The sequence below is a fragment of the Eubalaena glacialis genome, chromosome 2 (assembly GCF_028564815.1).
Source record: "Eubalaena glacialis isolate mEubGla1 chromosome 2, mEubGla1.1.hap2.+ XY, whole genome shotgun sequence".
Lineage (NCBI taxonomy): Eukaryota > Metazoa > Chordata > Mammalia > Artiodactyla > Balaenidae > Eubalaena > Eubalaena glacialis.
In genome coordinates this window covers 135,257,955-135,281,737 of record NC_083717.1, presented here as the reverse complement: position 1 = coordinate 135,281,737, position 23,783 = coordinate 135,257,955, and the positions used below count along the sequence as shown (strand labels likewise).

At 38.1% G+C, this 23,783-nt stretch overlaps 1 protein-coding gene across 1 annotated transcript in view; it reads left to right on the top strand.

Annotated features, from left to right (window-relative positions):
- The first annotated feature begins 9,944 nt into the window (after positions 1-9,944).
- SEC23A (SEC23 homolog A, COPII coat complex component) overlaps positions 9,945-23,783 on the top strand; it is a 61,359-nt gene continuing 47,520 nt past the window's right edge. Inside the window, exons 1-7 of the mRNA XM_061182477.1 lie at positions 9,945-10,111; positions 15,280-15,521; positions 17,264-17,321; positions 17,532-17,618; positions 18,535-18,771; positions 22,442-22,521; positions 23,298-23,442. Of these exons, the coding sequence (XP_061038460.1) occupies positions 15,301-15,521; positions 17,264-17,321; positions 17,532-17,618; positions 18,535-18,771; positions 22,442-22,521; positions 23,298-23,442 (828 nt within the window). The 5' untranslated portion in view covers positions 9,945-10,111; positions 15,280-15,300. The remainder of the gene's footprint in view (positions 10,112-15,279; positions 15,522-17,263; positions 17,322-17,531; positions 17,619-18,534; positions 18,772-22,441; positions 22,522-23,297; positions 23,443-23,783) is intronic.

Here is a 23,783-nt window from a genome sequence, read left to right as displayed (position 1 = left end):
GTGCTTGGCTGCACCAAAGATCACTTTATATTTATCTGAAGTGAATATTACAACTAGAGTAGCCATCACTTTTTCAGAAATATCTCTTTCCTTAGATAGCGCAAAGAATAAAGTTAATGCCAACACCTAGAGGTTATCATTATTAATCTTAGGGCCAATCTTGAGAGGGGGTACTTTATTTCCATTTTGCAGGTGAGGAAACAAGGCAGAAATAGATTAAGTTAACTTGTGCTGGGTCACAAATTGCAAGAAACAATGACAGTACTATATCTCAGTTTTTCTAAACAAGCTGTGAGGGAATACAATTGACTTGTTTTCTAAGGTTTGTTTGTTTTTAAGGCTTTTTTTTCCCTTCTTTTTCTTAAAGCACTGTCTTTAGCTTGCAAGCAATTGATTTCAAAACCAGAATGTAACTTTCTAAATTGGAGACAAAGTAAGGACAGTCCTTAGGTTAAGAGCTAAAGAATTAGTGCTTATGAATGGTAACTAAACAATTGGGAGACTTGGAAAGAAACTGCCTGGCTGCAGTCAAACTAGAAAATTATTTGGTTAAAAATTTTACTGATTTTGGGAGAATTAAACTTATAAGAAATAAGGAGAAATGCTCCTGTCACCAAACATTTTGGTAATGATCAAGAACAAATTAGAAAACGTAAACTCTGTCATTTCTGGAATTTCCTACAAATATATATATATATATTTGAAACTAGCTTATTAGCAAGAAATATGGAGAAATACTGTCACCAAACGTTTTGGTAATGATTAAGAACAAATGGAACAAATTAGAAAAAGTAAACAGTGTGTCATTTCTGGATTTTCCTACAAATACTTTTTTTTTTTTGAAACTAGCTTATTAGCAATTTATCCCCATTTTTCTGGAGAAAAGAACTTAGTAGACCAACCACAAGGGACCAATTCTTAATACTGGACTCCATGTATAAGTGCGTGGCAGAACTACATAGTGATGAAGGGAACAAGGGGAGAAATAGCAGAATGGAACAAAGGTTGTCCTGGGAAATATTAAGAAAATCTTTTTCAAAAGAAAATGTGAGTTATAAAGTACATCAGTGATTCTGAAATGGTTCTAAAAATTTAAATATACAGGAATAAATTCATTCAAGAGAGAGGAAAGTAAAAATTTATAAGGGTTACTTTCTACTCTTTAAAACTAATCTGACTTAAAAGAATTAAGGAATGAACATTGGAACACATTTTAAATACGGTTATAAATTGGAAATTGCACTAAGTATTTTTGAATGTTTCAGTGAGGCATGGGACAGTTGAGGAGAAACTATATTTGGTTGATGAAGTTATTCTGAAAAAAACTTAATTTTTAGAAAGCTGAACTTCTAAAACTATAATAACCATTTCATTTAACCTCCTTCTAGGAAGAACTATTCCTAAGATACCAAACTGCTTCCGGTGCCCCGTTTTCAAAGATTTCCACTCACTTCTCAGTTTACAGTGGAAAGACTTTTGTGTTTCAGTGTTTCTCACATTGGTGGTTGGCTGTAGGAGTAGTATGAAGGTTGTGAGAATAGAGCTCAATGGCTGTTTATTGACGATGATGGCATCTGCTAAGTCAAAATTACAGAGCTAAATGCAAAATTTTTCCCTGTATTTTATATCCCTTTAAGCAGCTCAGTTATTTTCAAATGTTAGTGTATATAAGAATTATCTGGAAGAAATTATTTAAAATACAGACTCCTGTGTCCTATAACTCTCTTCCTCCAGAGTTTCTGAGTCTGTTTATTGGTTGTAGGACTCTGAAATTGAGATCTTTAAGAAGCATTCCAAGTGAGAAACATAGCCCATCCATTTAATCTTTTCCCTCCCTATTCTTTAAGATTTACTACCCTAGAATTTCTCCTACGTTACCATACTTTGTCAGTTCTTTTCTCCTTGGCTACAATCTAAAATTTCACTTGCCTCTTTATGCCATTAAACTTTAATAAATTCAGTCATCCAATTAATGTTTTTCAGTTTTCTATTTATGTGTCAGGCACTGTGGTAAGCATTGGGCTTTATTAGGTGATCTGGGGACAGTGGAGCTTTGCTGTCAGGAAATGGGGTAATTCTGAGGAGTCCAGCTCCTGGTTAAAAACCTATGTGTGATTTTTTTTTAGGCCTGACTATACGCAATTACAAAGTCTTTACCTGGCAGGCTTCGCAGGGAAACCTGCCCTCGCCACACCAGACTTGATGCTCCCATTCAATGCATTGCAGTCTCTGAAGGGAATTGCAGTCAACAACCCAGCCCTCCCTAGCCAGCCATGCTCTAATGCATTGCTGCATTCCTAGCTCAGGTGTTTCCACTTGGAGGTCTCCTTCATGGGAAACTTCACCTCTCTGGGTCAGTACCCAGTACTTTTCCCATCCCCACTCCCAGTTCCGTAAATCTGCAGGAGTCTTTTGTTTGGGACCCCCTCAACAGTGAGATGACCCTCAACCAGTCATGCCATGCCATGGGGGTAATGGAACAGGGGGAGTCTGTGCTTTCACCAGGTTTAGACTCTTGCTTATACAATCACAGTAAGTGATTAGGGGCTTCACTTTTGCATTCATTTTGGCTCATTGTTGCTTTGATTGGCTTCTCTGACACCTGGGAGCTCAGTTCTCTCTTCAGCTCATCTGAACACTTGACAAATTCTGTGATTAGGTATTTTAATCACTCTTATCTAGAAAGTAGAAGAAAGAAGGGAAGCTAATGGTATAATTGGTAAAGAAGCAGCAGTCAGTCATGTTAGCCAGGTTAGGGAGGTATTCGGTCATTTTGTGGTTTGGACAATCTTCCTGATTTTGTCGGACTTCAGAGACACGATTACAGAGTGGTCTTGTTTTTGTCATGATCCTTCAGGGTTCCTGAGTGTTCTTGTCTGACGTTGGTGTGCTGTAATATGGTTTCGGTTCAACAAAAGAATAATGTGGCCTGGCTGTGAGTGCCCGGGCAGCTCCTAACAACGGCTGGGGCCAACTGATAGAGCCAGACCAATTTCAGGCTCTCAGAAGCTGCTTTTTTCTTTCCTAGGGCTATATGGGGCTAAATGTTTTATATAGATTATCACATTCAATCCTCACAATGTATTGTTATTCTAAGTGGTAAGTATGATTGTTATCTCTATTTTCAGATGAAGAAACTGGCTAAGAAAATGTTACATACCATGCCCAGGTCATACAAGTAGGAAGTAGATGGAGCTGAGATTCTATCTTGGGTGGTCAGACTTATGAACCATTGCTCTAAAAATTACTATGCTCCACAAGATACAGCTCAGCACAAATGAGAGGCTTTATGACCCACTGGTCATAGATTAGAGAGGCAATTAAGTTAGACGCAAGGGGATCCTAGTCTTAGGTCACACCCTCTGGGCATGAGCAGAGTCAGTCTCTTTATCTCTGTCTGAGAATGCTGTTCTTAGGCTTTGGGGTCCAGATCCAAAAAAGCTCACTGATGCCAGAAAATTAAGGTGAAGTCTAGTTTAATTATGGAACACAAAACCCAAAACTTTACTCCTCTTTTAAAGTAAAAATACAAATCTAGCTCCTTCCTTTTAAAGTAGGAGTTCCCTTCTTTGCTACATGGTTTTAATAATTCTCATGTTCTTTACAAATCAAATAAACATTAGATAAAAAGAAAAGGAAAAAACTGTTAGTAGATAACCATGTTTTGTTTCTTTAGCTATAAATGGTTTAAGAGCAGATCATAGAATTTCATTTGTTTAGTTTGATTAAATGAACTCAGTAATAATTCTGGAGTTGGTCAGAGTGGCAGAATGAAATGGTATTGGAGTATAATACTGGTGGGGCACTCTGTGGAATAGAAGCAATTGCTGTTTGAGCAAGAGCTAGAAATTCTTTAAAATTTATTTATTTTATTTATTTTTATTTTTGGCTGTGTTGGGTCTTCGTTGCTGCGCACGGGCTTTCTCTAGTTGTGGCGAGCGGGGGCTACTCTTCATTGCGGTGCGCAGGCTTCTCATTGCGGTGGCTTCTCTTGTTGTGGAGCACAGGCTCTAGGCATGCGGACTTCAGTAGTTGTGGCCCACAGGCTCAGTAGTTGTGGCGCACGGGCTTCGTTGCTCCGCGGCATGTGGGATCTTCCCGGACCAGGGCTCGAACCTGTGTCCCCTGCATTGGCAAGCGGATTCTTAACCTCTGCACCACCAGGGAAGTCCCTATATTATTTATTTTTGGCTGCATTGGGTCTTCGTTGCTGCGCGTGGGCTTTTTTTAGTTGCGGCGAGTGGGGGCTGCTCTTCGTTGGTGCATGGGCTTCTCATTGCGGTGGCTTCTCTTGTTGTGGAGCACAGGCTCTAGGCGCACGGGATTGGTAGTTGTGGCACGGGCTCAGTAGTTGTGGCTCATGGGGTCTAGAGCACAGGCTCAGTAGTTGTGGCGCATGGGATTAGTTGCTCCACGGCATGTGGGATCTTCCCAGAGCAGGGCTTGAACCAGTGTCCCTTTTTTGGCAGGCGGATTCTTAACCACTGCACCACCAGGGAAGTCCCTTCTGCCCATTTTTTGATTGGGTTTTTTTTTGTTTTTTGTTTTTTTTGTTGTTGTTGAATTTATGTGTAATTTATTAGTCTTATTAACTATTATTATACCTGATATGATTGTAGTCATTGTGTGTGCAGACTACAACACCAGACAGATGTCATATATATGGACTTGACACCCTGCCGATGCTGAGTATTACTCTTTGTAGTGAGTAGTCCAAAAATAGTTGGCTAGTGCCTTATAATGTCACTATCTGAACAAATGGAAGAGAATCCATCTTAGAAAAAACTGCAAATGCTTTATTTATTCCCTGGTGGTCTAGTGGTTAGGATTTGGCACTTTCACTGTCATGGCCGGGGGTCAGTCCCTGGGCGGGGACAGAAACAAAAGCAAACAAACAAAAAAACCCAAAACCAGAAACTGGATTAAACCAAAAAGTAGAGGCTAAAGCTCCATCTGGTGTTGACCATATAAAATTCCAAGGAATTTGCATTATCATACTTCACCTGACTGTGTAATACTAGAATCTCCAGTTTAGAAACATCTGTGGATTGAAAAGTAGGAAGGAAAATACTGGCTGTTACACATTAACTTGTGATTGATATGATTAATGACTGAAGACAAAGTCATAGGTTGTTTAGAATACTTGCCCCCAGATAGTCCCTGAAAAAAAGTTCCAAGGTCAAATATCTTTGGGAAATGTATGCAAATGCCACTCTTAAATATTCACAATGAATATTAGCATATTAAAACTCTTGACAAGTCAAGAGACCTATTTTACATAATTTAACTGGTATTTGACCACAGGACCTCTCCCTCTCTCTCTCTTTTTAATATTCTCTGGCATTTTCAAGAATACCAGTTTGAAGAAGTAATTATCTTAGGAGTATTTGCTTTAAAAAAAAAGACTTTTTCTGGGGGGGGACTTATGTCAGATTTTATAGTTTTACCATCCAAATACAGAAAAATGATGATGATAAAAACAATGTTTTATAATTGTTTAGGTTTTCATGCTCAATTCATGAATACTTAGGGAACAATCATTTTGTGCCAGGACCTGCACAAGGTGGTGTAACTGAAAGCAAAATTATAATCAGTTGCATGTTGGCAAATGTTTAACAAGAATCCTTCAGGTTCACAGATTGATCTAAAATGCTTTGGTCCAGGGATGTCTATAATTAAGTTAGAAAGCCAGTAAAGGGACTTCCGTGGTGGTCCAACGGTTAAGACTCTGTGCTTCCAATGCAGGGGTCCGGGTTCGATCCCTGGTCAAGGAACTAGATCCCTCATGCTGCAACTAAAGATCCCACACAAGGCAACTAAGATCCCGTGTGCCTCAACTAAGACCGGGCACAGCCAAATAAATAAATTAATTAATTTAAAAAAAAAGAAAGCAAATAAATATTGTTTTTGGAGGTTCTCCCTTTTTCCAATTCATAGTCTGACTCCTTTCTCAGGAGCTCAAGAAATTTTCCATTCTCTAAAATGGCCATACTACCCAAAGCAATCTACAGATTTAATGCAATACCTATCAAATTACCAATTACATTTTCCACAGAACTAGAACAAATAATTCTAAAATTTATATGGAACTGTAAAAGACCAGCAATCCTGGCAAAAGAACAAAGCTGCAGGCATAACCTTCTCAGACTTCAGACAATACTACAAAGCTATAGTAATCAAAACAGTGTGGTATTAGCACAAAAACAGACATGTGGATCAATGGAACAGAACAGAGAGCCCAGAAATAAACCCACACATCTATGGTTAATCGATCTTTGACAAAGGAGGCAAGACTATACAATGGGGAAAAGACAGTCTCTTAAGCAAGTGGTGTTGGGAAGGCTGGACAGCAGCATGTAAATCAATGAAGTTAGAACACACCCTCACACCATACACAAAAATAAACTCAAAATGGCTTAAAGACTTAAATATAAGACATGACACCATTAAAGTCCTAGAAGAGAACATAGGCAAAACATTCTCTGACATAAATCTTACCAATTTTTTCTTAGGTCAGACTGACCTAATCAAAAGAATACATATACATATACAAATATATGGTATATATATTGTATATATATTATATATATACGTGAATCACTTTGCTTGACAACAGACCAGAAACTAACATAACATTGTAAATCAACTATACTTCAAATAAAAAAAAAAAGGAATTTTCCATTCTCTCTCTATTCTTCCTCAGATCAAAACCTCTTAACTTTCAGTATATTCGAAAAACTAGTCTTTACCATTTACCATCTGGGTCCAATGGATCCTTTCTAATTTTTATATCTTTAAGTCATTTCATGAATAATTTATACACATTAGAGTAAAGGGATATTCAATAAAGCTGTTATAAAAAAAGAGTAAAGGGATAATGAAAAACAACTTTATTGGACATTTAAGTAAGTATCTGAACATAGAAAACCCTAGTTTTTATTCCATATTTTCCTGGTTTTGAAGATATGTCCAAAATGGGCAATGTCCTCTAAATGCAACTACCTACACATTATCCATGATGCTGAGTCTGGAGCATACTCATCTTGTAAATAGTGACTGCAGATTCCAAATACATCACTATTACATACTAGCTTATTGTTGCTTCTGGTTCTTTTTGCAGTTGCATTATCAAAATACAAGACTTGAAGAATTTTTTGAAACCTTTAAAGGCTCATAATTTTGTTGAAGAGAGGACAGCCATCTTCTTTGCTACCTAGTTGCAAAACATTTGTATTTTTAGTTTTATAAATGAGCAACTCAAAGAATTTTTAATTTCTAGATTATCTATTTCCTTCTTATCATCTTTGTATACACAACTGCCACTAGCATTTGTGCACTTAAGAATCATATCAAGTAAATGTATCCATATAAACATCATAAAAGGTGAAAGAATACTATCATATGTGCTCTTAGCAAAATGAGATCATCCAGATGTTTGCTGCAAAATCTTGTGGAATGAAGTTATTCCTTTTGAATGAGTAAGTAGATGAGAATACCACATTTTCTTTTTGTCCTTAGAAATATATTGTTAACTCATTAATTCTTGAGTTTGAAAAATTCATTTAGGAGGTGGTCATCTAAAGATTCCTAGTTTAAGATTATTAGGGTCTAGAGTGCTGTTCTCTATCTCTGCATTAATCTTCTGAATTCTGAATTCTCAACTATATTCAATGAGAGCTAAAGCATAGTACAAAGATCTAGAAAGATGCTGCAGTACTTTGAGCATTGCAAAAAGAAATCTGAAGGATAATGCAATAGTGATGACTTACTTCACTATTTTATCATCTTAGGTAATTCTATCATTTTCCATTTTCTTATTATTTTAGTATATTTTGAAGCATGGTTTGGAACAATTAATGAGTAATGATGAAATAATTCCATGGATGATGAAGTAGGAGAATGTTGCAAGACATAGGAAAAATAAGATCAGTAAGATTCCATGATGTATCCTAGATTTACAAGAGTCCAAAGGACCCATATGACCACTGTAAATAGAGTAAGTTTTATCCTGTTTTTTAAAAAAATAAGTTTTCTCTTTGTTTTTTGGAAGACCTTTAAGAAAGAATAAAAGTCATGAAAAAAATCAATCCTTACAAATAGTACTCCCAAAAGAGGAAATCTCAGAAAACTAAAGTTGGGTCTAATAGATCCTGATGATATGTACAAGGGTTAAACTCTTAAACTCATTCACCTTTAAGCACATAAAGACAGATATGAATGAATTTGTTACCCATCATAACATTTATTTCATTGTAATAGGAAACAAAAGCCTTTTGTTCAGCTGAAAACATAGGCATTATGACTTCTTAGACTTCATTGAGCTGGATGGCAAAGATCCCTTTCTGGGGACCATAAAATGAATCAAAGTACCGAAGGTGCTATACTTTGGTGTATTCCTCACTGAATTCCAGGATCCAGGTGGATCCTCTCATCTATGTCTATTTACCCTACTCATTCCTAGATCTTGTTTCTTTTTGCGAATGTCCTTATTCCACCTTTATATCATTGTCTACAGCTATTTACTTGCTGTACTTTCAGCCAGGAATCCTTGTTAAGGTAGTATCCTGAGCCCACTTTATTTGCAGGCCTATACAGAATTTTGGCTTTTGATTCCCATTTCCTCTTCAGGATTGTATTAAAATTTGATAAGCAAACTCATACTCTTTTACCTTACAAAACAAGCTTAGAGGAAGTAAAATATATGTTTGCTGCATAACTTATTTCTTGTGAATATAAGCTTGGAAGAACAAAAAATTGATCTTTTTCTCTATTCCATAAAATGCTTATAGGGCTAAACTTTGCAGGATTTTAGGTGTTGTCCTATCTGGAAATAATTCTGTGGGCAACCCCTCACTGAAGGGTGGGGTTGCCTGAGACCACCAAGCTCGAATGCCTTTCCAACCAGTTTCTGTCTGTCCCATTTTGCTCACTTCTTTTCTTGGAAAGAGAAGCAGAAAACACATCAAGATTAATCAGCCAAAGATTGTAGTGTGTGTGTATGTTTGTGTGTGTGTGTGTGTGTGTGTGTGTGTGTGTGTGTGTACGGGGAGAGGTGGCAGAGGCAGTGTAGGAGGAACGAGGTAAACTGACTAGGAATACATGAATAGTGTATAAATAGTATATAAATTCTTCCAGACCAGACATTTGGCTGTTTTGGCTACATCGTATCACAGCATCGCTACTGTGCCTGGCACAAAGTAGATAGATGTTCAGTAAATGTTTGTTGCACTAAGTGAAAGAACGAACTTCTCACTTTGCTTTTTCAGGGGCGATGCAGCCTGTGTTTCTTGGAATCAACTCGGGCCCTAGAGGAGAGGATGTCCTAGAGCAGGGGTCCCCAAGTCCCCACCCTCACCTGTCTGCGGCCTGTTAGGAACCCGGCTGCACAGCAGGAGGTGAGCAGCGCGGAGTAATGGACGCTTAATCCGCCGCTCCCCATCGCTCCCATTACCGCCTGAACCATTCCCGCTCCACCCCTGAAAAATAATCTTCCACAAAACCGGTCCCTCGTGCCAGAAAGTTTGGGGACCACTGTCCTAGAGGACACCTCCATTTCTCTCAGCAAGCTGAGGAGTGTGGCGACAGAAGGTCACACATCATGAGACCCCCGGGGAGTGGGATCCGCCATGGCTCCGGGGAGAGGGGACCGGAGCGCCATGGCGCACCCCACCCTCGCGCTCCTGTTCCACCAGGTCCCGCGCCCCTCCCGCGCCCCTCCCCGCCCCTCTCGAGTACCCCTGTTAGGTTTGTCATTGTCACCCCGCCCCTCCAGCTCTGGTACCCGCCTCTTCCCCTCTCTTTTCCCCTCCCCATCCCCTCCCCCCGCTCCCCCCTGGTCCCCCACCCTCTCCTTCAGTTCCCTGGCCCGGTCGCCCCGCCCCCAGAACCGTCCCCTCCCCCTCCCTCCCCTTCACGCCCCGCCCCTCCCCCCCTTTGACGTGGCAGAAGCGGCACCAGCCATGTTAGTCCCGCAGAGTTCTGCGCCGAGGCCGGGGGCGGGGCGGCGCCGGCCTTGATTGCGGTGCCACGGCTGCTCTGGCTCGGCGGAGAGGGCGGATTTTGTAAGGCAGAGGCTGCGACAGGCGCGGATCTCGTACGTGGTGGCACTGTGGTAAGGATCCACTTCAGGGCTGCCTCCTCTCGGCTCCCTTGGGGGTCCGCGGGCGCTCAGTGGGAGGCGGGGTAGGGGCGGCTGTGCGGCGGCGGGTCCGCGGGCCGGGGTCTCAAGGGTGGTGCCTGCTTTGCCGTCTTGGTGCCCCGGGGCGGGCCTGCCTGGAACCCGGAACTTGTCACCCGCTCACCCACCACCCTCTGCTTAGTTCTCTCTGGGCCTGGGAACCTGGCCCCCTCACCCACCTGCCCTGTATCAGGTGCGAAAGATGGGAGTCGGGTGAAAAACAGCAGTTTGGGCATCTCCCCCAGTACCCCACCCTCCGCTCCCGGCCGATCTGCCTTCCCCACCCCACCCCATCACCGCTTCTGGGTACTTTGACTTCTTGGTTCATTCCCTGCCTGAGCTGAAGAGCCCTAGACTTTGAACCGAGGTGACTTCGTCACCTGTAGTTCGGCCTTGGGGGTTAAAGGGGATAAGGAGAAAAGTGCCAGGTATAGCTAACACCTTGGGCCTTGATTACAAATAGACTTCAGTTATCAGATTAGGCCAGTAGTACCTACTTCATTCAGCCCTAAGTGTTTTCCCGTTTTGGTGGGAAGGGGAAAGTCATAGTAAATCTGCATGTAATCACTGGATTGAGTAAGTTGAATTCGTGTTTACACGTGAACTTCCTCAACTTCCACCCCTCAAAGTCGTGGATAACTAGCCAAGTTAAATTGGTTAAAAGAAGTTTTAGATTTAAATATAGATTTAAATATAAATGCGTGTTAAGTCTTCCTTCTCTCCCTTCTCCACTAGTCTAATGGACATCATTTTGGAAGTCCAGTCATTTTTAATTGGCTCAGAATTTTAGATTTAGAAGGGGTCTTGTAGTTTTCTAACCCAAACCCCTGATCTTACAGATGAGAAATTGAGGATCAGAGGGGTTAAGCTATTTTGCCAATATAATAAATCTAGTCATGGGAAGTAGTTGAAGACACTTCATTGAAGATTTTAGGACAGAAAAGTGGGAGAGGCACATATAATTGTTAACAAATATATCTGATTGGAAGGAACTCAAATTTTACTTGCGATTTACAGTGTTTTGCACTTAGTTATCTATAAATGGGCTAAAATCGGAATATTTAAAAACTTTTAATTATTACTGAATAGGTAAAGCCTTTTAAAATACTGTGGGCACATATCTGATGTTCTAGGTTAAAGTGACTTAATGCTTCTTTGCTTTTAGTTATACTATGAGAAAGTATTTAACTAAAGAACTCCCAATGATTATAAGTTGTGCTGAAAAATGAGACATTTCTTTAGAATGGTCTTTTGTGTTTGTACCACTTAAAAAAAAATATAACGACTAGTATATTAAGTGTGCATCCTAATATACTGTTTGAATCGTATTTATTTAGTTTTATGCTTTTAGACAAATGTAATATCAGGGGAGAGAATGCTTATCAAATAATGCCATTTTATAAAAAGCTGGCTTGTAAAAGGACTTTATTTCAGATATGCTATTGTTGAATATGGGACCAAACCTGGCCAAATTTGTACTAGAATGAGTGATTTTAAGATTGAGTAATTTCTCCCTTGCAAAGGTGAGGGAAGTTGGGGGGGGGGGTGTTTTGCATGCCTGTGTAATTGGACCAGTTAAGAAGAAACATGTGGGATTTTTTCAAACCACTGCTGGAAAGTAAGAAGGTATGAAATAAATGTGATTTAGTGAACAAATATGATCTTAGAGGAGAGAGACTGAGAGGAAAAAGTGAGGAAGAGGAGGGGAATTGTACTCAAATATCAGTCAGGTGATATTTAGTATGTCTCAATAAAAAGTAAGGATGGGGCTTCCCTGGTGGCACAGTGGTTGAGAATCTGCCTGCCAATGCAGGGGACACGGGTTCGAGCCCTGGTCTGGGACGATCCCACATGCCGCGGAGCGACTAGGCCCGTGAGCCACAATTGCTGAGCCTGCGCGTCTGTAGCCTGTGCTCCGCAACAAGAGAGGCCGCGATAGTGAAGAGGCCCGCGCACCGCGATGAAGAGTGGCCCCCACTTGCCGCAACTAGAGAAAGCCCTCGCACAGAAATGAAGACCCAACACAGCCATAAACAAATAAATAAAATTAAAAAAAAAAAAAAAAAGTAAGGATGTGGAGTTACAGTCCAGGTTTTGTTACCTGTTGTAGAAACTTAAATCTGGCTGTTGCCTGTGTGTAGATGTCTTCATGCTAAGTTTCATAGAGCCTTTCTCTACTAGGCTCCCAGATTTTGAATTAAGCCCTAGAGTCCTAAGGAGGTGATTCTCAAGACCTCATTATACTCTTTTTTTGTTTTTTTTTTGAAGAATGGATGCACTTATAAATTTATTTATTTTATTTATTTATTTTTGGCTGCGTTGGGTCTTCGTTGCTGCGCGGGCTTTCTCTAGTTGCGGCGAGCAGGGGCTGCTCTTCGTTGCGGTGCACAGGCTTCTTATTGCAGTGGCTTCTCTTGTTGCGGAGCACGGGCTCTAAGCGCATGGGCTTCAGTAGTTGCAGCACGTGGGCTCAGTAGTTGTGGCTCACGGGCACGGCCTGTGGGATCTTCCTGGACCAGGGCTTGAACCCGTGTCCCCTGCATTGGCAGGAGGATTCTTAACCACTGCACCACCAGGGAAGTCCCAAGACCTCTTTATACTCTTAAGCATTATAAAGCGTATAATACTTAAGAGTATTATAGGATCCAGAAAAAAAAGAAAAACTTTAATAGAAGACAGGTAGGTTTTTATATCTACTGCTTTGCAGTCTATTGTAATACGTTGTTTTGGTTGAATTGTGTGAAGGAAGTCTGGCTTCACATAGGTACGTAGTTGGAAAAAGGAGAGATAATATTAATAGCTTTTTCGTATTAAAAAATATGCATATTCTTTGATACTATACCCAAACTCGACAGTTTTAATTAAGAAATCAAGGGTTAATTGCAGTGTGGAGTCTGAAACCTTAAAAATGAACTTTTTGTACTTATTGCGTTATAACCCATTGGTCTATCCTACACTTTGAATGGATCATTTACCCATGCATGATTTTGTAACATCATGAACAGATCATTTGGGAGATCTTGCTTCACTGAATAATGTGTATCTTCCAAATGTTGGCATGTTTCATTACACAATATATAAAAAATCATATTATTATCACTACTGGTCTCATCAGCAAAATCTTTACATATTAGGAAGTTGTGAAGCTTATGGTATTAGATACAAGTTTTCAAGAATTTTAATTTTTTAATTTAAATTTGAGAAAGCTCAGATTTTATCATTGGCAACAAATACTGTGAATGGTTTTGCAGGTGACAGGCTCACTTCATCCATTTTAAAGAAAATATATAACAAATACCTAAGTACTAGTTATATACTATTCTTGGAGAATTGAGAAAGTAGTCACTCAAAACATTTTTTGTGTTTTGTCGTTCAAATGAACAACCCTGATTGGTTGAGTATATTTTAATAGTCTTTTGATGCTTTTTGGTGATGCATTTTAGATGTATCTCAGATTATAGATGCAGTTAAGTAATAAACAGAAAACTTCATTTGCTTTATGTTCTGTAGAAATAATGGGAGGGATTGCATACTCCTGGAATTTATACTCACATCTGTAGCATGGAAGCTGTTGCTAAAAACCATTTCTCTCCCAGAAGAGGTTGTTTCTCCTATTATTGTTGCCTGTGTTAAAACTGAGGTTGGCATCTTCTAACTCCTCTCTGATTATCCCAGACCTTTGTTTTATCATTATCTTTCAAAAGCCACTTTTTCTTGAAAGCTCATATTATCTTTCTCAAAGCTGTCTCCTGTATTTAGCTTTAAAATAATCTTTTCTAAACAAATCTAGATATCTTAGGATTTCTCTCTACCCTTTATCAATCTTTGAAAAATACATGATCGCTTTTGAATAGCATAAAATTCCTTAGTTGTCTCTGAAATTCTGATAGGAAGAAATACAGTGTTTAATTTTTATTTTATTATTTTTTAATTGCTATATAATTGACATATAACCTTTCTTTTAAAGAAGGGAAAGGTCTTAGCTGCTTAAGATACTTAAGATTTGTTAAGCTTCACTTTCTGTAATTTGTATTACTAAAATATATTTGGACATTTTTCTAAAATTAAAATTGTTATTGTATCTAATAATACCTTTTCTTCCCTTACTTATATTTTAGAATCAGTTCCTCATCCCATTGTTGTTCTTAGCTACTTCAGCATCCGTGTTGCCTCTGTTGGCACCCTACCTTCATAATTCTTCAGTTCTTTATGCCGTTCATCTCTCCCACAAGTCTTTTAGCCAGCCACATAGTACTTGAAATTCTATCTTCTCAGACCTTTGAATTTTACAATTTCCTTGCATCACTAACCACTGTTGCATTTTGAGAGCATGAGATAGATAGAACTGCTTCCCAGGTAGGAGAGCTGGCATCCTAGTCAGAAAGCTAAAGAATAACAAGATGGAGATGTCTCTTGATACTGGGCACTAACCAGAGTGGCATCTCCCTCTTCCAGTGGTAAAGTTAAATGATTATATTGAAATTATATATCTCAAATTAGAGTTTAAAATACTCTCTTAAGTTGGAATGTTAAAAGTATTCTGAACTAAGTTTCTGCAAGAGAGGTTAAATGATGCATGATAAAAAATTACCTGTCTAAAATAGAAGTACCTAGTTTTAGAAAAATATTTTTGTTTTGCACCCTTAAGTATTCTCTTCCAGCAAGTTTAGTGGAAACTTATTACTTTCTGGGTAGAAAAGCATGTGAGTTTTAGAATTTAATGTTTTTGACAATCTATTTATTAGAATAATGTAACTCACAAGGCTGATACGGAAAACTTAGGATCTAGATTTTCCCCCATTTTTGCCTTAAATCAATAGGACATCTATTTTATTATTTATTATTTTTTGCCATAGTTTTTTTTGAGAGTGAATAAAAAAGGATAAAATACCTCTCATTGGGCCTAATAGGCATTGGGTTCTGTAGAGCCATTCATTACTTTGTTTTAATTGTGGTCATTGTTGTTTGCTAATTTTTTTTTGAGATAAATATTTTCATTTGGTTATGATTTCTAATGGATTAATATTGCTGGAAGTGGGAAAAACATACTTATTTTGAATTTTCTTAAGAGGATTTAAAAATATCCTTTAATTTTGTTACAGAAGTAAGAATCAAGGTCTACAATGACAACCTATTTGGAATTCATCCAACAAAATGAAGAACGAGATGGAGTCCGATTTAGTTGGAATGTTTGGCCATCAAGTCGACTGGAAGCTACAAGAATGGTCGTTCCAGTAGCAGCCTTATTTACACCACTGAAGGAGAGACCAGATTTGCCACCCATTCAATATGAACCTGTTCTGTGTAGTAGGACCACTTGCCGTGCAGTTTTGAATCCTTTATGGTAATTAAAGTATATGGAAAAAACTAATGTGTCACTATGATTAAAAAAAAATGTAGTTTGTTTCTTGCTTATTTATATAACAATGTCTTTGTTTTTGTTTATAGTTATTTTTTCAAATTAAGGTAGTCAGATCCAAAGAGCTATAAAATTTTAGGATCATTCTAGTTGTAGTGAGTTGATAAGAAACCAAATGCGAAGTTGTCACTGTGTAAACTGTTAGATTCTATCAGTATTCTCTAGATACTGATGCTGGCAATCATCCCATCTTGTGTCATTTGAAAAGTCATAATTGAGTGGTATGGTGTTTGAAAAATGTTATGATTTCTTGTTACATAAGCCAGACTCTCAAGAATTAACTTTTATTCCTCTTTCTGCTCCCTCTCTCTCCACTCAGTCCACTAGCAAATCTGGTCGATTCCATCTCCAGCACAATCAGGATTCTGTCTCTTACTCTCTGCTAGAACATGGTACTTCAAAATATACCATCTTTTTCCTGGATGGTTTCATTATCCTCCTAACTGGTCTTCCTGTTTCCATTCTTGCTTTTCAGCAGTCTCTTCTCCACTCAGAAGCTAGAGTTTTACAAATGGATATCAGATTATTAAAATCGTTCAATAGCTACTTATTACACTTGGAATGAAAAATCCATAGCCCTTATCAAGACCTATAAAGCCCTATATGATCTATCCTCTGTGTATTTCTGCCTTCATCTTGTATCATCCATTTTCTTTATTTTCATCTGCATTATACCTTACCCTCTCTCTTATCCTTGGATATACCTAACTTAATTCTACCACAGACTTTGTGCAATAGCTATATGTGCTGCCTGGATTGCTTTGCCCCCAGATTTTCCTGTGACTGGTTTCTTTTCATTCCGATTACATGTCAGTTGTTTATTTTTTTATTTTTATTTTTTTTGGCTGTGTTTGGGTCTTCATTGCTGCACGCCGGGCTTTCTCTAGTTGCAGCGAGAGGGCTCTTTGTTGTGGTGCACAGGCTTCTCATTACTGTGGCTTCTCTTGTTGTGGCACGCGGGCCCTGGGGCATGCGGGCTTTAGTAGTTGTGGCTCACGGGCTCTAGAGCACAGGCTCAGTAGCTGTGGCGCACGGGCTTAGTTGCTCCGCGGCATGTGGGATCTTCCCGGACCAGGGATCGAACCCGTGACCCCTGCATTGGCAGGCGGGTTCTTAACCACTGCACCACCAGGGAAGTCCCTCAGTTGTTTATTAATGAAGGCTTTCCTTTAAAGTACTCTCCCAAATACATTCTCATGTCCTGCTTTGTTATCTTTAATCTTTATTATCACTATCTAAAAGTATCTTCTGTGATATATATCACAGATATAAACTCTGTGATAGCAGGGACCTTTGATCTTGTTTACTTCTTTATCATCAGCACCTAGAATAATGGCATTCAATAAATATATTTTTATTGAATAAATGCTTTCTAGATCTGAGTTTAGAAGTTACTGAGCCATTTGGAGAAAAAAAATTGGATTATCTTAATTTTATTGATGATATTTGTGATATATTAAAAGTTACAATATATTCATTTTGGTGAACTTGTATGTGTTAAAAGTATGAATTAAATATTGGCAACACCTAAAAATACATGGCTTTTAAAGATTACTTTGATATCAATTTGAATGTATTCATTTTCAGAAAGAAATTAATTTTATTGTAATTAGGATTATTGTACAATTTAACTGAACCATGAGCTATTGTATCTTTTCTTAAAACAGTCAAGTGGATTATCGAGCAAAACTCTGGGCTTGCAACTTTTGTTATCAAAGAAATCAGGTAAGAAAACCCCTGTTGCAGATGTTAATGCTATAATACTGCTCTAAATATGCAGAAAGATGCATATTTAAAAATAAAGATGAAATAACTTTATATATGATGAAACTATCTTTTTTAATAATTAAATGATCAGGAAGTAATTATTTTCAGTTTAAAATTTCATTACTCACAAATAATTAGTTAAAATTTTTTGTTTTTTTCTACCTGCAGTTTCCACCTACTTATGCTGGTATATCTGAACTGAATCAACCTGCTGAACTTTTACCTCAGTTTTCTAGCATTGAATATGTAGTTCTGGTAAGAACATAAGAGTAACTCTTTAAGAAATTTAAAATATCCAGTAATTTATACCAAAATAACTGTTAAATTGAGCTGACTTAAAAGGCATCATTCTTGATTCTTACATTGAATTGATTGAGAATTTCAAAGGTAAGAACTGTCAAGGTCAGTTTGAGTAAGGTAATTTCTGTTGTAGTTATTTGAAAGGTGGCCAAGGTATTGGGTGGTGTGGTGTGGTTTGCTATACCGAATAGATCAATAAACAGTAAAGTATCAATTTTGCTTTGTAGTTGGAAGGTCAATTACAAATACTTGGTCAGTATGATGCTAGAGCCTAATGATATATTCCCAAGTCTAATAATAAAATTACTCTTGCATTGGCCCTTGTTAGGAAAATCATTTTTCTTCTCTTTCTGAACAGCTTTACATAGTTATTTACATATTTAAGTATTAAGGTAATATTTTTTATGAATGTTGTAGAGAAACCAGAATATGGTTCACTGAGCCAGTCAGTAATTTGTCCACTCTGGCTAGTTTCCAGTTCTCTTATAATCCAATTCAGGGTTAGATAATTATTTTATAAAAATCACCTAATTTTGCTTTTAAGCTTTATAGTTACAATTTTCTTATTTTAAAAGAAATAAATGCTTGTTACAAGAAATGAAACCTCATGCAGTTAAGTAAAATTGAAAGTGAAAATCTCCTTCATGTAACTATGAATAATGTTTTTAAACTGAATTTTTCACTTGATGATGTCTTGGATATCTCTCCATGCATATATAACCTGTTTCATTTCTGAAATGGCTTTATTAGGATTCCATTGTGTAAATGTATTGTAAATTATTTAATTAGTCCTCTGCTGATTATCCTGTGTATTGTGCTGAAGCGTTAATACTTCTAAAACATTTTTTTTTATCGCAACATTTTTTAAAAGCGTGGTCCTCAGATGCCTTTGATATTCCTCTATGTGGTTGATACTTGCATGGAAGATGAAGACTTACAAGCCCTGAAAGAATCTATGCAGATGTCATTAAGTCTTTTACCACCTACAGCTTTGGTTGGCCTAATTACTTTTGGGAGAATGGTGCAGGTTCATGAACTTGGATGTGAGGGCATTTCAAAAAGCTATGTCTTCAGAGGAACAAAAGATCTGTCTGCCAAACAACTCCAGGTAAACAACAAGAATGGTAGTTTTAGCCTGTTTGTGCACATCAGTCTATGTATGTCTATAAATGCCTTCTAGATATAAGTTTCTAGAAAATATTATGAATGACTAATATAATTGTATTATAACAAAGCCTTTAAATTTAGTGTTGGCCTCAGCGTTCTTTCATTTGCCTTAAATTTTTTATCGTAGAGATTGAAGACCCTTCACTTTTGAAGTATCTTTAAAATTTAGAGTGAAACTGAAGCTATTTTACTAGAGATTTGAAGGGCTTACAGAAGAGTCATGTTGAAGACTGAGAGAAGGCAACCACAGAATTTTAGCTTTTGTTTCTTTACATCTCACTTAGGAACTAAACACTTTGTGTTTGGCAAGGGGACATATTTTAAGGCTTGAAAGTTAATAGGTGAACCATGAGTATATATATTTTTTCACACACTAGGACATTTTTATCTTTGGGGCAAATTGAAGCTTTGTCTTCCAAGGCAGGGAGTTATGTGTAACATACTAGGATCATCTTGGTGTATTTTTCAAAATCTTTTTCTGTCCAGAGATTTTGATAGATCCTAAGAGAGTGAGTGAATATGTGCTTCAACTGGAAGATAGTTGAGAGGGTAGAGATTGTTCATGTAAGTGTTTTGAAAAACTTTCTAAGTGATTCTTTTTTTAAAATTAATTAATTAATTTATTTTTGGCTGCATTGCGTCTTCGTTGCTGCGCATGGACTTTCTCTAGTTGCGGCGAGTGGGGGCTACTCTTTGCTGCGGTGCATGGGCTTCTCATTGCGGTGGCTTCTCTTGTTGCCGAGCACGGGCTCTAGGCGCACGGGCTTCAGTAGTTGTGGAACGTGGGCTCAGTAGTTGTGGCTCGCGGGCTCTAGAGTGCAGGCTCAGTAGTTGTGGCACACTGGCTTAGTTGTTCAGCGGCATGTGGGAACATCCCAGACCAGGGATCGAACCCATGTTCCCTGCATTGGCAGGTGGATTCTTTTTTTTTTTTTTAATAAATTTATTTATTTATTTATTTATTTTTGGCTTCGTTGGGTCTTCATTGCAGTGCGCAGGCTTCTCATTGCGTTGGCTTCTCTTGTTGTGGAGCACGGGCTCTAGGCCTGCGGGCTCAGCAGTTGTGGCTCGTGGCTTTACAGCGCAGGCTCAGTAGTTGTGGCGCACGGACTTAGTTGCTCCACGGCATGTGGGATCTTCCCGGACCAGTGCTCAAACCTGTGTTCCGTGCATTGGCAGGTGGATTCTTAACCACTGTGCCACCAGGGAAGTCCCTCTAAGTGATTCTTATACAACCCCCAGTTGAGAAATTACCCTGATTGATAAGCCTGGTATAAAGTAGACAGATATGAAATCAGACTTTGGAGGCATCCAGGTAGCCCAAAATGAAAAAAAAAAAAAGATTTTGAGGATGACTAATTTGAAGCTTAGCAGACTGGGATAGTGGTGCTGCAGTTAACCGAGACAGGAAATACTGGAGGAATATGCAGGTTTGGAGGGGGAGGATAAATGAACAGTGAATATGATAGTGAATGAGTAGTGAATAAGATTTGAGGAAGTGGGGAAAATTAGAGTCTGTGTTCTTTCAAGAGGTTTGTTGTTGAAGGTAGGGAAGGAGATAGTGTGAAAGTTTGAGGGAGAGAGAGGACCGAGTTAAAGAGGTTTACTTTAGGAGGGACACTTGAATGTGTTTATACACAAAAAGAAAGAGACTAAAGAGGGTGAGTGAAAGCAAGAGTGAGATGAGGAGAGGGAGGTTTCACAAAACATGACAGGGCTTCCTTCAGGAGCATAAGAAGCAGAGTACCTTGAAGGGGAGGATCACTTGTTTCCATGAGACAAGAGAGAGTGGGCAAGTTTTAACCTCTATGTACCTTAGTTTTTTCATGTGTAAAGGGAGATAATAATAGTATCTATCTTACAGGGCAGTCATGAAAATTAAATGGATTGTGCTTTTAGTAATCTTTATTTATTTATTTTTATATTTATTCTTGGCTGTGTTGGGTCTTCGTTTCTGTGCGAGGGCTTTCTCTAGTTGCGGCGAGCGGGGGCCACTCTTCATCGCGGTGTGGGGGCCTCTTCATTATCGCGGACTCTTTTGTTGCGGAGCACAGGCTCCAGACGCGCAGGCTCAGTAATTGTGGCTCACGGGCCTAGTTGCTCCGCGGCATGTGGGATCTTCCCAGACCAGGGCCCGAACCCGTGTCGCCTGCATTAGCAGGCAGATTCTCAACCACTGCGCCACCAGGGAAGCCCGGATTGTGCTTTTAGATGTTTGCTATTACTGTTATTTTTAAACTGTAAATTTATTTAAAGTAGTTTATTTCTAGTTCTGATTGTAGAATACCTTTTACTTAAATTATTTAATACATAAAACATCTGCCTTTTTGAAACAATGAATGCATGCAAACTAAATTTTTTTCTCCATCAGAATGTTTTTATCTTCCTTCTCTACCCATCTTGTTGAAGAGAGCCTGGTCTTTGTTCCCCAAATAGTTCTGGATTCAAATCTTAAACTCTTCTAGTTGTGTGATCTTGGGCTGATCTCTTTGCTTGTTTTCTCCTCTTCTATGGAAAGGAATAAACAATACCTATTTTACCAGATTATTTTATTTTAATACTAAATGAAATAATGTAAGTGAGAACACTCAGTGTAGTGTAAACTCTTTCAGGGCTTTATAGCAAAATCTGGATTAATATCTTGCTTTGCTACTTACTAGTTTTGTAACCTTAGGCAAGTTACTTAGCCCTTCTGAGTGTCAGTTTTCATTTGCAAAGCAGGAATTTAAAAATCTACTTCATTATATTTTGTGAGGAAATAGTATATACGAAGAGTTTAGCACAGAATCTGGCACATAAGTCCTCAGTAAAAAGTTGCTGTTCCTTCTAGCAGTGTAGGAAATACTGCAGGATTGGTTCAATAATTTTTTTTTTTTTTGTAAATCTTTAGACTTTCTGATTTTCTGTTATATACTTTTATTCTATTACTTTATGACTAAGCATTTCTAGATTCAAGAAAATTTTAGTAGAATAACATTATTTTCATGTGTCTAGAGAGGAATTCTGCACACATCTAAAATTCAGAACAAAACTGGCAGTTTGGTTAGGCATTAAGTTAGAAAATTAAGCATAGACGTACAAGGTGTGTGTACCTTATAAACCCCATTAATACAATTCCTTGTATCTCTCCTTTATATTTATTACAGTTGCAATTTTACACTTATTTAGCTAATGATTTAACTCTTGTCTGTTTCACCAGATATACATTTCCATACGGTCAGGGACTATATATTTTTATCAACATTAGATACCTGGCACATTGAGATATAGTTGCTGAAAGGAATGAATGAAGACAAGTTAAGAAATACAGACATTCAAGTTACATAGTAACTTATTTTTACTTAATTAGAAGTGAAGTATTTCTGAGCTAGTATCCCTCTTTTTTGCTCACATAGCACCTTGTACTTTGCTGTCTTATGATGATCATTTCATTGTATTACTGTTTACCTGACAGTCTCCCCAACTAGAACTTTTGCTTTCTGAGGGAAGAGACTTTGTGTTCTTTATTTTTGTGTTCCTAATGCCTACAGAAGCACCTTGCATGTCATAAATATTTGATACATCTTTGTAGAAGTAATTAAATGGATATCACAAAAATAATCTCTTTACAGGAAATGCTGGGGCTCTCTAAAGTACCAGTTACTCAAGCAACACGTGGTCCTCAGGTACAACAGCCACCTCCTTCCAATAGGTAATAAATACGGCAAAGAGAATTTTACAATTCATGTGGCTATTTTAAGCATCCTATATCCTTAACTTGAATGTAGGCATTCAGTGATACTATATTGTTAAATATTTTTAGGAATATAAATATTGCATTAGTATACTTTTTAAAGAGTTGAGGTAGAATCACGTCGCTGAAAAGGTTGGTTTTTCATTATTACAATGTAAGGAGTTTCTTTAGTTTTGATATACTTTTGATTTTCTAAGTTCAGAAAAACTTACTTTTTGTGGTTGAGGGCAGCCAAGCAAAAATAGTGCCCCCACAAGCTTTTCATTTTGCCTCCTTAGCCTTGTAGTAGCATTTTCCACTAAACTTACTAATCAGAGGTGGTCTTACTAAAACTGAGTTGATGTATCTTCTCATAATTAATTCAGTAACCTTAAAACTTACTAGATTGGTAAATGGAAGATGCAGTCTCAAAGTAATACTTGGTTTGAGTGTTTTATTTATAGTAGCTGTACTCAGTGTGGTTCCTCACCAGTGGGCAGCATCACCTGGGAACTTATTTGAAATGCAAATTTTTGGTCACCACCCCAGACCTACTGAAACAAAACTCTGGAACCAGCAATCTATGTTAAAACAAGCCCTCCCACCAATTTTGTTGTACACAAAAGTTTGAGAACCATTGGTCTACCGTGTATTCAAATTATTTTTCTCTATTTTTAAGAAAGTGGACAATTTGTTTCTTAAACCCTCACCCACAAACATTTATAAATGGCTTTTTATTTAATTTTGTTTTGCAGATTCTTGCAGCCAGTACAGAAAATAGACATGAATCTCACAGATCTTCTGGGAGAACTGCAGCGAGACCCGTGGCCTGTACCACAGGGAAGGAGACCTTTGCGTTCCTCTGGGGTGGCACTTTCCATAGCTGTAGGACTACTTGAGGTAGTGACAATAGCTTTGTTTTGGAATGTAAATGTGTATATGTGTGTATGGAATGATATGTACAAGATAATGTTGGGTGGAAAAATCAGGTCATAGGACAGCACATATGTGATTTTATTTAAAGTTTGATCTGTGGTATATCCTTTTGTGTATAGAGAGGCTTCTGGAAGGATGTTTACCCAATTGTTAACAGTGGTGGGTTAAGGAGAGTTTTACTTTTAAGTAGAATTTGAAAATTTTACACTTGACATATCTTAGCTTTGTAATTAGAAGAGTTTTTTAAAAAATGTTTTTTAAAATTTGAAATGTTATTAAATTTATAGACAAGCTGCAAAGGACTT